The sequence below is a fragment of the Cupressus sempervirens genome, chromosome 5 (genome assembly GCF_028749045.1).
Source record: "Cupressus sempervirens isolate cs-2001-9-10 chromosome 5, ASM2874904v1, whole genome shotgun sequence".
Classification (NCBI taxonomy): domain Eukaryota; kingdom Viridiplantae; phylum Streptophyta; class Pinopsida; order Cupressales; family Cupressaceae; genus Cupressus; species Cupressus sempervirens.
In genome coordinates, this window is record NC_143122.1 from 501,778,258 (window position 1) to 501,794,811 (window position 16,554).

Here is a 16,554-nt window from a genome sequence, read left to right on the forward strand (position 1 = left end):
CTAATGGAGCTAGCAAGACAACTCATGGACGTATAGAATGATTAGCATGCATCACATAGGCCTGGATTTGGCATCACCTCAGCTAGGCCTTTATCTATTGGCAATTATTCAATTGTTTCTGTACCTAAAGCGAAGAATATGGAAGCAGAGTGGCAATTGATTACATTGAAGAGGTTCAAGGCTAGATTTGACTTTGATTATCGAGAGATGAACTCTCAGATAAAGAGGGCTTATACTCATGTTCATCGCATTGAAGACATTTGGATTGACATGAGAACAGAGTTTGATATTATGAAGATGGATTATTGCAAGTTAACCTTGCAACAAATAATCGATCTTAATATGTTGGAAATCCCTCCAGATTTCCAAGTTGAAGATGATGGCAATATCCTTGATCGGAATTTCATCAAACCGGTTTTGATAAAACGTGTCCTTTTCCTATTCAATGGCAACAAAAAGAAGGTACATCTATTATGGACAAGTTTCAATCCATCTTAGCAAACAGTAACAAGTGGTTGAAAAGTAAAGGCCTAAAAAAAGTAAATCCTAAAATGGGTTTGGATTGTGGAAGCTTTGGTCCTCCTGGCAGGAAGTCACAACTGAAAATTATAGGAAAAGATGGTGCTTCATCTTCAAATGTCAAGAATACTCTCAAAATCAAGTTAAAGGGTGGAAAAGGGACTAAATCATCCCAAGTTCCTGAACCAATTCAAGAATCAGTGATAGAATCAGAAGAAGAATTGGAAACAGAATTCGAAAAAGAAGATTCAGATGAAGAAGGAGAAATAAGAATCATATCTCCTCCTAAGCCTGCACAAGCTTGTACGTTTTCTCCACATGAAGAGCCCTTTTTGCATGAGGTTGATGATGATGTAGATTCATTTTCTACTATTTTCACTCACTCTATTCCCGTCTCAGAAGTTAATACCATGGCTCTTCCAATTTCATTTGCTGCTCCTTGTGTTCCTACACATGATCAATTTGAACACATAGCAAATGTGTTTGAAGATTTTCCGACTCTTACTAGTGGTCAAGTTTCCCAACTTGATACATCTTTGACAGGATTTGAACTTTTCATGGCAGAATCTTCACAACATGTTCCTATGCCTACAACAGTGGAAACTGAATCTTGTTCAGTCACTACAGATATACAATCTGGATCAATGCCAATGGTCTCCACTATGCTTGCTTCTACAGATGAAAGTTTCAGCCTACTTGCATGGTTGAGTAGAATAACAACGAAGAGAAGGAAGGTGGTTGTTCCTCTTGACAATCTTCCTGTGAAGAAGACTAAATCCAAATCTCTGAAGGACAAGATTGTTTCTAGAATTTTGGTTGATTCTGACAAAATCAAGTATGTTGAGGTTGCTGAGCCTTTAGTAGATAAACCTGTTGAAGAACTCACTAGCTCTGATTATAAATTTACTAAGGTTGAAGTTGGAAGGCAATCTCGTTTGAGTTCTTTGCAAGATGCTCATGATGCATTGGCAAATGTATCAAAAAGCAGTCATGAGCTTTGGGAAAAGAAGAATCAATTGAAATAGGAAATAGCTTGTTTGAATGAGATCATTTAGAAACAGTCTTCTCAGAATGTTGTTGCATCATAAACATCTAAAGAAAGAAGGTTGATTGAAGCTGCTAAGTCTTGGATACAGGAAATCATTATTGAAGGAGTTCGAGCTATCACAGAAACACTTGCACTTCTAAAGCGTATCAAAGAGATGAACAAAATGGAACTAAGCTTAATTTCTTCTTTGACTCAAGAAGCAGATAACCTGAAGGAAATCCTTGAGGATTGGGATGAAATGATAAAATTTGATCTAAATGCTATGGTCTCATGTGACGTTATTCCGTTATGTGAAATGTTCTTCAGATTTCAAGGACTCATTGGTTACAAGGAAGAGACCTTAAGAAAGTTGATCACAAAATTGCAAGTGGCTTTTGAAGATTGTCAAGCAGTTGAAACAAGCCTTACTTGTGATTTGGAGCAATTGGGATGCCATGTTACTGATAATCTTGGTAATCTTTTGGCAGCAGAGAGAGTGAATTCAGAATATACAATCAGAATCAATGCTGATGTAGATTCTGAAGAATTTGGTTCGCACACAATGAACAAGTTCGTTTTGTACAAATCCTTGACAAAACACTTGTTGGATAATACAATAGCAAATTCTAAAGTTGTTCGATCAACATATGAGAATGCAGTGAGGATCGAAGCCATATCAAAGACAATGGAGATTGCTGATCTTCCTACAATGCGTGATGTCATTGTGAAATTCAAAGCATTAAGAAGCAATCTTTAAGATTGTTATGTAATTTCTACTTCATAGTTGTTTTAGATGCATTACATGATAAAGTGTAATTGCATGTAATGCAAATTGCATGTATGTAAAAGGTGTAATGCGAGTTGCATGTAACCCTTTTAGTTTCTATAGTTAGACTTGGTCAAAGTTGGTTGAGTTGCTCCCACTTTTTCCTCCCCCTTTTTCTCAACTTCTTTGCCTATATAAAGGAGTGCCCCCCTCATTGTAAAATCATCATTATCTTTATACAAGAGAGCTCTAGAGAAATTGTGCCAGCAGAACTTTGTTTGTGTAGCACTATTTTGAGAGAAAGTGAATACAAAGGAGCATTTGAGACTTAACTTTGATTAAGTGAGATTGTTATTTGTGTCAATTGTAAGCTTTGTCTATAATTCATTCAAGTTACCTTTGATTCATACTATCTTTTATCATTGATATTGTATCTTGTGATTGATAGAAAAGAGTTAAGAAACAATTGAATCCCAAGCTTTGACCAGGAACAATTGTGAAAATCCATAGCTAGAAGCTTTGTCTGTGGCTTGTATTTTCATCTTAATTCGCAAAATAGTTAGATTGTTCTTGCTTTTAGGAGTCTTTGTGCCCTAATTGTAAAACTTTTACCATATAGAAGTACGACCGGACTTAGAGCCAAACCGGTATGTTTTAGCTAGCCTTTGAGTTAGTGAAGATTTATCGGTATCACTGTTTCCAGCTCTTGATAGAAGTGTAGTTAGAGATTTACTTTGCCCATTATTTGTTCTACGAGTAAGTGGATCCTTTCTTGAAAGTTAAGAAGAAAGGATATTAGTAACACTTTGTATAAGATCTCTCGACTTCTTGCTTACCTTGAGTTGATCTAAGAAACGGTGAGAAGGGGGAGCCTTCCCTTTAAGGTAGGAGAGACTCTGTCTCACACGCTGTGGCTGGTCATCCTATTTTGCGACTGAATTTTTACCCAAAACTGTCGGTTGCAAAATATCCACCCAACACAATGGATGATTTCTAGCATCTTTCCACCTGTCCGAAACAATTGTTACCCTTGTCTCAATCCACGAATCCTTGATGGGCTTCAATTGCTCATCAATCAACTTGACCTCGTCACCCAACAAGGTGGTTCGTACTCTCTCAAAACTGGGACCTGAATACCCTGCAGGTGCTTTATTAGTACTTCTAAACATCTACTTGAAATATGGAGAGCAAACAAGATTAAAAGACAGCCCATTTCCATACAAGCATCTTGCCGCATCAATGTCGGCAATTTCCCTACTCTGATTTTGAAATGCAGTTTCAAGTGGTCCCTTTCTTTTGTGTCGAATGGGTGCTTCATTTTGAGAATCAGGGGCAGCTAAGGTAGCATAGAAGGGGTGATTTTCTATCACAACATCTGGGGTGGATTTCATTCCTTTTGTTCTTTTCTTATTCTTGTTGCCATCAATGACATTTTGTCTAAGTTCTTCTCTCTCTTCAGCTCTCTCATGCTCTTCAATATATTTTAATACTACTGAGTTTGGCACAGGTGCATTTTTTTTTCCTGGACACTTCTTCACTCCTCTACCAGGGTACCCACACAAATGACCCACCACATGATAATATGAACTATTTCTTTCTACATCACAACCCCGACATTTTCAACATAAGCCACCACCTCTTAGAAGTGGTTCTAGAATATCCACATACTTCCACAAAGGAGAATCAAATGGGGGTTCTTTTCTGTGTTGGATATTGGCATTGTCTACTGAGGAAGATGTAGATCCCTTTGAAGTTCCTTTTCCTATGATAAGAAATTGTGTACATATTGACATATTGATATTATTATTGAGAATAAATTTTAAAACTCTAGCCTTTAATATTTATGAAACATTGAAACAAAAGCAAAATAGAACAAGAACTTACCTCTTCCTGACATTGTAAGCTTGCAAAGATGTAGCAATGAGATACAAACACTTCGATATAGCTAACAATCTAGTCTTCCAACTCCACCTTGCACAAACTTCTTTTGCGCAATCACCTCTTTGCTCACAAAATCACCTAGTTGCACACCACAAATGATGTTAGAAGCCAAAATAACCTACTTAAATTCACTTTTTAGGGCAACCGGACCTCAAAACATATTAAATTTGTTATAAAAATTGACTTGAAAGTCGACCAACAATGGAAATTCATCCCAAATTTGTCACAGGTTCAATCTGGGCAGCCCAAATTCACCTGGGTTCGAATTCTGGGTTGCGGGTTCGAAGCAGCCTAGGGAAATTCGAACACTAGTCAAACCTGGGTCGAACTGGACTTGAATTTTGAACCGGTTCAAACCCAAGCAGGGTTATTGGGCCAATATGGCGAACTCGGGTAAGTAAGGTTAAATGCTAACTAAATCCCTTGTGCTTTTCTTCAAGTTTTGCCAACTTGGTAACTCCTTTAGAGTGGTGGTTCCACAAGAAAAACACAACTTACATTAATCATATTTGTTTGGGATTGGACTAAGTGCTTTTAAGGATTTTATCACCAAGTGAGTTGCTCTTTTGAAGTCATAAGGATAGACATGAAATGGTGAAATAGCTTGACTCTTAAAGGTCCTCTATTGCTGGTACTATTTCGCAACTTCTTTGCCAGTGTGATCATTGTTTTCTAGTTGCATTGCTCTGAGGAAAGTCCTATATGAACTTTGTTTTAGTTTCTAACTTGTTCATCATGCTTTTATCTATTAGTATGGAATCTATCGCATTTCTAAAGTGGTGATGTGAAGCCTAAGATCCAACAAACTTCTCTCTCAAGCTCTCTTTGACTCGACATGAAATTCCAACGACTTACTATTCAACTCGTTCTTTTCACCTAGTTAAATCATTAAAAATGTGATATTATCTTAATACTCGAGATTTTTCATGTTGATGACACCTATATACTATCATTGAAATTTGAATTGTCATTCTTTCTTGGCAATGCTGCCAACAAGATGTGACTTTTAATTAGATATTTTAAGTTACTCCTGTTCCATATTTCTTCCATCTTTGCAACTTGAATTGCTCCTTCACCTTCACATTTAAAAAAGCCAATTTCATATTTAGTTAACATCTTCCTTTGTCCTTGTCACACCTTTTCTCAAACCCTGCCACTAGAATTGCCAGTTCTACCAAGCAAGACCACTAGAAAGGTGTAGGAACTTACTCTTAGATAAGCTTCTTTGGAGAGTCCTTGTTGGTGATATTTTTTCGCTTGATCAAAGTGTTGTGGAGACTTTTTAAACTACTAGATCCCATTCCCTTACAGTATGGCCTTTCTTTGTGTTTCCTTTTCTATTTTGCCTTGGACAATTTCAACCATCTAAAGATTGAATTATCCTAGTTTCTTTTTTGCCATCCACAAATGTTCTGTGAACATGGTTAGAGGATAACCTACACCATGGCCTAATGACCCAACAGACTGACAAAATCAATCGCTTGACCACCATTGACTGTTATGACAATGATTTCAGTTCTGTACAGGTGCCAATTTTGGGACTAAATACACTTGATTTCATTTCAGAATGGTAGTGTATTATCCTTGTATAATGTTATAAACCCTCTTCTTGTGGGAATGCATGAAAAACACATCAACAACATCAAACATAGTTTGACTGTTATGTATATTTATGTAGATTGTTAAATGCATCTTCTGTTAAATAATTGAACAAGTGACTGTATCTATTAGATGCTAGAATTGCACAAAATATCACTCCGTAGAGTTCCAAGGAAAGAAATAACTAAAGATTGCCAATGGAAAAATGAATCAACATCCTTGCCAAACCACTGAAACTTAGCTAGCTTTAACAAGGAAAGCCAAATCTTTCTTATGGAGATGCAGTTTCCCTAAGCTTAGTGGGGAATTATTGTCCTCAAACACTGGTTTCCTACTTGTTTTCTATGGACACCTGATGTTGAACAATTGGATTGTAACTGTACCTAATCATTGAGGAGCCCCTAAATGAGATCTCAACCAGAGAGAAAAGTAACAAAAGGAAAATTGAGTTCAGACCACAACAAATTCCAGCAAGTCCTAGCTTCTGCCTTACAAAGAATGTCAGAAGTAAACTGCCAGCTTTGCATAGAATTGATTTGATTGTCCATCCTTGATGAATTACTTGCTTTTCCATCTCAGTTCACAATCATTGAGATTTTGCCATATCTTCAAATGTGGCACAATAGCCAGAGTGTGCCTCACCCATTCATATAAGTTTATGTGGCAATTGTTTGAGTTGTCATATTCTAATAGCTTGCACTGCATTTTGTATAATCAAGTTCCTATGAAAGCGTTTCTTATTTTTGTCCCTGATTAGTTGCTTTTTCTTCAATTTTAACATCCATGAAAGGACATATTTTCTGGAGCTGAGGTCCTATATTTCAACTGCTTGGGGAATATGTTAATAAAACATATGCATTTATTCCTTAGGTTTATTGTTAAATATTTCCATTTGTGTTGTGCTTGTGGATTGTTTTACTTACAAGACTACTGTTTCAGGTTGGCGCATTTCATCTGTCCAACATGTAGCATTTAAAAAGAGTGTTCCAATCAAGACAAAGATATTTCAGAAGCTCATTGTTAAATCAAGTTTGCATGCGACATTTCACAACTCAAAGAAAAAGATAGTATTGGATGATGACAATATACCTCGCAAATGGTACAATTTAATTGCAGACCTTTCTGAGCCACCTCCACCAGCGTTAAATCCATTAACTCATGAACCACTTAAACCGGAAGATTTAATCCCTCTCTTTACAGAAGAACTGATCATGCAGGAAGCCTCTCGAGAGAGGTATATTGAAATCCCACAAGAAGTACTTGAGGTCTACAAGCAATGGCGACCCACACCTCTTTTCAGGTGATTCTTTCACTTTCATATATATGAGTTGCACTTATAGCTAGACAAGTTTCTTCATCAAAAGAATGTGTTTCTATTCTGCAGTTTCAGAGGGTAACACTTAGGGTGTTCAGTACTTATTTTAGCCCGCTTTATAACTAAACATATTCTCTTTTCCATGATAATTATTATAAAAGCTCACTTTGAAATAAAATATTGAAAATCTAACGTTGCCACAGTGTGCTTCCATGATAGAGAGGATGATCTGTGGGTTCTTTAGCTGGGCACAAGTGCTTTCTTTCTTTATCATGCATTTGCTGAGTTACTGTATGTCTGTTTTATTAATGTAACAGATTCTATCTTGTAAAATAATCAATTTTATATCAGTGCAGAGCAGGACAACTGGAGAAGTTGCTTGGAACGCCTGCACGGATTTACTATAAATATGAGGGTGTAAGCTCTGCAGGTTCACATAAGCCAAACACGGCTGTTCCTCAGGCTTGGTACAATGCTAAGGCAGGTGTTAAGAAATTAGTTACAGAAACAGGTGCTGGTCAATGGGGCAGTGCATTAGCTTTTGCATGCAGTTTATTTTCTCTCCAGTGCGAGGTGAAAAATCCAAGATTACTTTCTTTATATTTATATTTTCTTAAGTTTAACATGAGTATGAATTAACTGAAATTTCATTTTTGTAGGTGTGGCAAGTTCGTGCTTCCTATGATGAGAAGCCTTACCGTAAAATCATGATGGAAACATGGGGAGCCAAAGTCCATCCATCTCCCTCTGACTTGACAAAAGCAGGGCGCCAAATTCTTGATAAGGATCCAAACAGTCCTGGTAGTTTGGGTATTGCAGTTTCAGAGGCAGTGGAGATGGCATTACGGGATCCTAGCACAAAGTATTCTTTGGGTAGTGTACTTAATCATGTCCTTATGCATCAGACTGTAATTGGTGAGGAATGCATAAAACAAATGGAAATATTTGGAGAAAAGCCAGACATTATAATAGGCTGCACAGGTGGTGGGTCAAATTTTGCAGGGCTAGCTTTTCCATTCATTCGTGAAAAACTGGCTGGAAACATGAAGCCTGCTATAAGAGCCGTTGAACCGTCTGCATGTCCTTCTCTAACAAGGGGCATTTATGGCTATGATTATGCTGATACAGCAGGGATGACACCACTTTTAAAAATGCATTCACTTGGACATGATTTTATTCCAGATCCTATCCATGCAGGTGAAAATGCCTCAATCTTGTGACTGCTTATGTCAAGGTCTTTATGATGATTGTTACTCTCCGTTGTTGTGGAAGAATTTTTTATTGTTATGGAAGGATATTTTTTAGGTACAAATGATAACCAAGATTCACTATAGGAGGATTAAAAAGCTAGATTATGCCCCTGAAATCATTATACCATGAAAGCATTTTCTTGTCTCCTGTGTGTTTTTCATTTTCTTTCTAATAAGGCTTTATTCTTCCAGGGGGCTTACAATACCATGGCATGGCACCTTTGATTTCACGTGTTTATAACCTAGGTTTCATTAATGCAATTGCAATACCTCGCCTTTGTTGTGGAAGAATTTTTATTGTAAGGGAAGGGAATTTTTTAGGTACAAATAATAACCAAGAATCACTACATGAGGATTTAAAAGCTAGATTATGCCCCCAAAATCATTATATCTTGAAAGTATTTTCTTGTCTCCTGTATGTTTTTAATATTCCTTTCTAATTAGGCCTTATTCTTCCAGGGGGTTTACGATACCATGGCATGGCACCTTTGATATCACATGTTTATAACCTAGGTTTCATGGATGCAATTGCAATACCTCAAATTGAATGTTTTCAAGGTATGCATTCCAACCAGACTTGTGACGAATAATTTGTATATACTATATGGAAGAAGAATAATTTTACAATATCTCATATTTATAATTCACTAGGGTTGACATAGAACACAATTTCCCCCAAGTTCACCAGGTATCTAAAGATTAGTGTAATAGGGTGGGGCTAACGATTTTAAGATTAATGTATTCCAAATTCTTTACTTATGGTCAATTTATTTGCATAGTGAGTTTGGAATACTACTGATTCATCAATTAAACAACTTTCCTGAACTGGAGCTGATTCTCTTCTTTCTAGTACTACTGGTCTGCAAGAAAATCACTGTTCATCAGTGGGTAGATCCTTCTCCCAGAAAAGAAATGCTCAATCCTTCTCAAAGTATATCATTAGATATGACAAGAAAGCATACAGCTGATCTATGTCCTCTACTTTCACAACTGAACTTCAAAACACGAGTATCCAAAGAGGAAGTACAAATCTGCATGGCTAAAAATCTTCATCCAAGCCCATGCAAAAAGGAATGAAAATTCAATCTTCTCCTTAACTAGAAAAGAATTGCTGCAACTGGAAGATGGGCACACCTCCCAAAGATACTTCTCAATAGATGAAATGAGCATTGAACTGGCTACAAGGAACACTAGTATGATGATTTATTTTCCTTTTGAGGACCCATAGACCTTTCATGTTTGTTATAAGGGAAGTCTCCGCCCAACAGAGTAATGGAGCTTTTAATGGCCTCTAAAGGCTGCATCTTAGTTTTTCTCACCATGAAGCATGAAAAACCTATAATTCTCTGGGGAGATCCATGTTTCTACCAAAATTTGGGCCCTTTCGTGAAACAACAGTCTTTGATTTTTTTCATGTATACAGTGTTTTCATAAAATATGAAATTATGTGATTGTTTTATAAATATTTAACTTTGCAGTTTCAAGTCAATCTTCCTTGACTGGGGCCATATTACATGTGCAGTAGCTCATAAGGACCTCCCTCTCACGATCAAGAACAGGTCACTTCTGCTCATTGCATCTAGAAAGCACTAGAAATTCCTGGGAGGTTCCCCATAATGGCATTTGCTGGATCAAGAGTCCTAAACATGGATTCTCTCCACAATCAAGTCCATTAGCTTTCAATTTAGACAACTTCATTGAAAAGGTTCTTGTTAAGAATGTAGTGAAGCACCCTAGATTGGTTTTTGAACAAATCTGACTTTTACAGGTAATTTTTTTTTTTGAAATTTGTGTTTTTTGAGGTTTTCTGTTTTTTTGGTTTTTGTAGGTAAAAGAAACTGAAAATTCAAACACAAACAAAAATTAAACTCCTAAACTCAATACCAAATTAGAAACCAAGCCAAACAGTTTTATTTATTCTCAATTCTTTTAAGACAATGCATTAAGAACCTGTACCAAGCTTAAATAGTAATTTCGAATTTGCAATTTTGCTGTCTTTGTGACGTCTGATGCTAGAAACTCCAATTTTATGAATGTAAATCTGAACTTTTAGACTCCTACACCCAGATGAAGGCTGTATGGCTGTTAATGGCAGTCTGCAAATGTCTTGAAACTCTGATTTTTTGCTGCAGACCTCTGATTGCCCTCTACTTGCAACAGCAATGAAGTTTTAGTACCAAAATCTGGCGATTAGGTGCTGGACACCAAAGCTGGAAGCTACCAAATTGTCCGTTGAGACTGCATGGCCCAGCTAGTAATAGGAAACTGATTAATGAGGTATCAATAACTCTGTTCTGCAAATATTTCCCTGATAACTGCCCTTCTCCAACTCAAATCTGAACAAATTGCTCACAATTTTGGCCAATCATGAATATTTTGTTTGTAAAACTCTACCTGTAGAATCCCTTACATGATCTCACACACCTGCAGACTTCCGAATCTCTGAGAGTTTACCTGCTCAGAAACAAATCAGCTAAAAATCCCCTCAAAGAGCTCTCCACAATATTGCCAATGTAAAAAATGATTTTTGGATATGGAAAATGGCTCTCCAACTTCATATTTTTCCATTTTAATTTCCCCCTCCAATGCAATTTCGAAATTGGCATTTTTTTATTCACCCTTTTTATTATAAAATAATGTTTAATTTTATTTAATCCCCCACCTAGGGATTCAAACTTAATGAGGGGTCATATCCATGGCTCAAAGCCCCCTTTTAAGTTATAACATATCTGACTAGGGAATGGTGTAAAGCTAAAAATAATTATAATTTATTATTATATTCTAAATCAAAAGTAGCTCATTCATTTGGATTTTGATTCTAATTCTATCTGAAGCCCCTTGTCTATTGATGTTGTCTAACCACTGGGAGCTATACTTTCTATAAAATAGAAATTGTGCCAGAAGTATTGGAACTGGCCCTAGAGGCCTCTTGATGTGTCTCTGCTAATTCTAGTTCATCCATATCAAAAGGGATTCCTCCTAATTCCTAGGAGACTGCCCAAGAGTAGTCAAATTGGCTCTCTAAAACCTAATATGTCTTTATAAGCTGAACTATAACATGACTTTGCCTCTATACCACTCACCTCATCATCATTGACATGTGTGCTATGATTAGGGCACACGTCTACAACCACTGCATGCATACTGCTAAACTCCTCACTAGATGGCTCAACAGAAGTAGTTTCTAATATGACAGTATCCTCGCATGCTTCTACTCCCACTATCATTGCATCGCCGTCTAATACATGATCCTGGGATCTCATGCCAACAACTGTATCCTCTGACTCTACCTGACATAAATTCTCATCACATTCCACCACAACTGTGCCCAACTCATGCGGTGTCCCATAAGAAATGTCCTGCAAATTTCTAGCTGCAACTATATCATCACATTTCACTCTTTGGAAAAGTGATATCATGCTTTGCTCAAATCTCGGATTTGAAATCAGTTGGGTCATCCGTTTGTGATTTCGATTCAGCTGATTGACCAACACATCCAACTATTTCACAATAACCCGTATCTTAGATTCTCCATCCCTAGGTAGAGAAGTACGCCCTTTTCCGGTAAAATGAATACCAAACCTCTTGTCACCATCCATAACATTGAAAACTGAATCACAACATCAATTTGACAATCTATGAAGTAAGCACTAATCAAAATAATAACTGAGCCCAATTCCTGTAGGTTGGCAGGAAACCGCTCTGATACCATTGTAATAACCCCCAAATGGCTTTTGTTGCTGAAAATAAGTTTATTCAAAATTTCTAACAAATTACTGACATATGCAAATAAACTTCCACAACCAGCTAAGTTAACCATCAAAATATTCTCAGACTTGCAATAAAGACAACATGTATTATTGTTCCACCACTAATGATTTTATTTCAATGCTATGATTAGTACATCTCAATTGCTCATGACCAAGCAAAATGTTATTGAATATGCAAGGAAATTTGGAGACAATGCCACTTGCAGCAGTACATAACTTCAGCCAGTTTGCAGCCTATAAGTATTTTATTTTATCTTCACAATAAAAATTTAAACAAGGAACTTGATTTTGGATAAGCAGCTCCAAATCACAGCAGATTGAGAATGCACACATTTATTGATAATTCCCTCACACAGTCACTGTTATTGGTAAGGAGGACATTTGCCCAGCTTGCATGCTAACACCAGGCCTATCAAAATGATAGCAGGCAGTCCCAAGAAAATTGAATGGCAGAGAATTTACTGCCCAGAATAGGCACGTTGATCACCATTTATTGCCACCCAAAAATCAGTATTTAGGATGCCCCAATCTTCAGTAGCGAAGCACCCAGTTGTGCAGATGGACAAACACAGGAAATTGCAGGAATAATGTCCAGCCAAGGATATAATAAAACAGCCCGATAGGGCTTTCGGCTTTCAACCCCTGATTAAATAATTCCAATTTGCAGCATTAATCCTTATCCAACAATTGATATAAATTGATCATGCAAGTCAGTGATCTCAAACACTAAACTCTTCAGCACACAAAATCTTCCTAGCTACAGTAAATACAGTAATGGAAGATTCCAAACAATTTGCCAAATCACTATACCTCAACAGTGATTTCAAATGATTTGTAGGAAAAGAATTCACAATACTTCAACTATGAATTACCTAGCACTTCTCAGCTCCAAACCCTTATACCTCAGCAAGGGCATCAAAATTCAGAACCTTAGAAAAAGCCACAAAGGCAACAGAGCAAATAAATATTGAAGCATGCTTTTCTCAACAAATGGGCTTGTGTTTATAACCTCCAGATTCCCTTTTGTTGCCAAAATGTAACTTCACTTAGAAAGCTTCACCACACAACATTAATTAGAAGCTTCTATTAGATTCTCTCACTTAACTTGGCTTAACTAATTAATAAATGACACTTTCCACTGATAACTCAACCTTCAACTTAAGTGAAATTATAAAGTTAAATTATAATTTTATAATAAGCCATTTAATTATTTAATAATAATTTGGCCACTAAAAATTTAATAAATCCCAAAATACTTATCATTTAAATATGTCATTTGAAATAGGAATCATACCCATTATTTCTCCATGTGACCAAATGCACCTTCCAAAAATAAAAAAAGTCCATCTCGATCAACACCAACGTACCACAAATAATAAGTACACAAAACTAAGCCCAAATGAAGTCCAATTTGAGCCAAAAGAAGACCAACCCGTAGCTCATTGAATTGTGGAGAAGATAAAACCCTTCCAAGTCAAGCCACTACCTCAGAAGACCCTCTATCCACAATAATTAGACTACGAGGATCACATTAATAGGCTAATCCCATGAAACTCTAATACTGACAAAAATGGGGACATTACATCTAATCAATGCTTCGAATATATTGTTCCTCAAAGATCCATTTTGCCAATATTTTCATGGAGTCAAAATCCATATCTTCCAATGATGGATTCAATCCCATTGAAACTTTCATGTTGCAGCAAGTCAAGGGATGCCAAAATTTCTTTAAAGAATGAAGACATCCAGTAAAGAATATTTGAAAGAATATTCTAAACTTGAATTTTCAAGATGAATAAGCAAAACAGGGATCTTGCATTAAATTTGTAAAATGAGTACAAACGGTCTTTACTTATTTACAATAATCGACATATCCAAATTGTAAATTATATTTTATTCCTCCATTTTTTTAATACTCCTTTACTGCTCATTTTATGATATTTTCTAACTTAATATCTCTGGCTTGTTTTTCTTCTCCAAATGATATACTTCTTATTTATATCTCAAGCATAGGGGACATGCCTATTCAAACTTTAAAAGGCATGTCTCCAAAATAAGTCGCAGCTTTTCATAACACAATTACTTCAATCATATCTGCCTACTTTTGCGAGATCTTTTAATGACTTTAATCCTCTTAATATATCATTCCTTTAGGTGTCATATATTTTGTTCGAATTAGGCATTTTATTACTGATTTGGCAAGGATTCTGTCAAGCGGCTCCTGATAATTGGTGTTTATCGATTTAAACTGCATCATACTATTGCGATATGTTTCCGCCATACATATCATTGTCTTCAAATTTTTAATTGGTTCAATCACTTGTATAGATTCTGACGGACTCCTTTCCCAAATTCTTCTAGCGCGGAATTTCCTTTTGACATGCACTCCAGGCTGACTCAAACCATTTATTGAGTTGCCAATTCTATGTGATGCTTTTTGTTTACACTTATAATAATTTATGATGGTCGGAAATAATTTTATCATCACTTATACAGGAATCTCCATCATCGCATTAGCTTATGATCCCTTACTTCCAAATTTCGACATTACCATTATTGATATGACATGTCATTATTGACTTTTCTGTTGTGTCTTATTTTTGATATCGTGACTCCCCTTACACTTTACTGGACGCTTCTTTTGCCAGAAGTCATTATGTTATTGTGCCGTAAATTTCATTGGGCTTCTATTCCATTCACTCTATCAATAATTGCTTGTGATAAGGCTGTAGTAAATTTTCATTCCTCTTGTTTGTTCTGTGTTTGCTGTGGACATGAAATCAATAGCTTCTTATTTTCTGAATATTAATTTAGAAAATACTCAATCGATCCTCTTGAAGTCAATAGCTGAAAAACTCATAGTAGTGTGGGCTTGTTTCTTTTCCAGCAGATGCACATAAATTTCCAAGCCTACACTTCCTTCAGACGCACATATGCTTATAGACTTTCACCATTCAATATCTCCTACTGATCTCATATGTTCATTATGCTGTCGATTAATATGTTCTTGTCTTTGTCGGTATCGCTGCTCATGTTTATGAAGTTTCTCCTTCATCTTGCCCCTTCCACAGGTCATTGTTTCTTTTTTGTCGGGCTCTAACTTTCATCAGGCTCATGCTGTTTATGTCTTCTTCAATCTTACAAGTCTTTCACATAGTTTTCGAGCATGTGGACCAATTGTCTTACAATTTAGTCGTTTTCTTGAATCTTCATGGGTTCATTTATGTAATTACAACATTCCTTGGGCTCAAACAAAAAGCACAAAACTCATGAACCTGAAGATAAATCCTTGTCCTGTCATTATCTCTTCTTCTGCATTCAGGAAAACTCCATCTTTAAACAAATTAAATATGTTGCTAAGAGAATCGATGGACAGAAAACCTTCACTTTAAGAAGTTACAAACAACAAATTAGGGAGTTGGTGGTTCTGTGTCTGCCCAACCTTAATTGTGCAACATTTCTTCAACATGCAGAGGCCATAACCTCTTCCTACAGATATGAAATCAAGTTCATTTTCTTTTAGAATTGCATAAGTGTTAGAGAAGAATCTAAAAAATCCACTTTAGATGTTTCCCATATGTTGTGTTTGCCCTTTTGTCTTCTAAATTGGGTACCTTTCCGACAAAAAATTTGTTTTAGAGAGTTAACCTTTCTTTCCCTCTTGGAATTTTCGGTAGCAACCTGCACTTTGGGAAACCAACGCAGTCTTAAAGTTTTTGAGTCCTTCACATACTTTCCATCTAGCTTGCGGATGACATGGTGTTTTGGTTTCTCTGTTTAGGTTGTTCCTTTGTGCTATGTATGGATTGCTGCTCAATGGATCTAGCTTATAGCTGATAAAACTGTTCTTGTTGTACCAGGCTATATAGTCTATACCTCTTTGCTCATGTTTGACAATACTCTGTCAAGTCTCCAACATTATTTTTCCAATGGAGGCCCTAATTTTTTGAAAAAAATCAGGGCTCCATCAGAACTTGCAATGAACCCAAGCACCTACAGTCCATGGTGTAGACCCTTTGCAGATCAGACATGGACCCAACCCGATTTCAAACTGGTGACGAATTCGGTCTCGGACTTGGATGGCAAGGTCCAAATCCTACAACTTCAATATTCGGTGATAATAGATAACGGTAACTACACAACCGAAATTATATATACATTGCTTCTGTAAATTTACTCATTCCTTCCAAAATTGAATATTTACTATTTAATCTTCCACTAAACTATTATATATCGGTTATAAAGAAATGCCAACCTCTTTTTACCGTACAGGGTAAATGGATAGTTATTGCATTAAGAGACTAGAATATAACACAAAACAAGATAGTACTGTATTCATATAAGCAAAGTATACAATCACGAGTACA

At 36.4% G+C, this 16,554-nt stretch overlaps 1 protein-coding gene across 2 annotated transcripts in view; it reads left to right on the top strand.

The window, feature by feature from the left end:
- Positions 1-16,554, top strand: part of TSBTYPE2 (tryptophan synthase beta type 2) — a 104,142-nt gene that overhangs the window by 37,760 nt on the left and 49,828 nt on the right. The window contains exons 2-5 of one of the 2 annotated variants that reach the window (XM_089831543.1): positions 6,792-7,152; positions 7,524-7,740; positions 7,827-8,364; positions 8,877-8,975. In XM_089831543.1, the coding sequence (XP_089687669.1) occupies positions 6,792-7,152; positions 7,524-7,740; positions 7,827-8,364; positions 8,877-8,975 (1,215 nt within the window). The remainder of the gene's footprint in view (positions 1-6,791; positions 7,153-7,523; positions 7,741-7,826; positions 8,365-8,876; positions 8,976-16,554) is intronic. The other variant, XM_089831544.1, reaches the window with a different exon arrangement.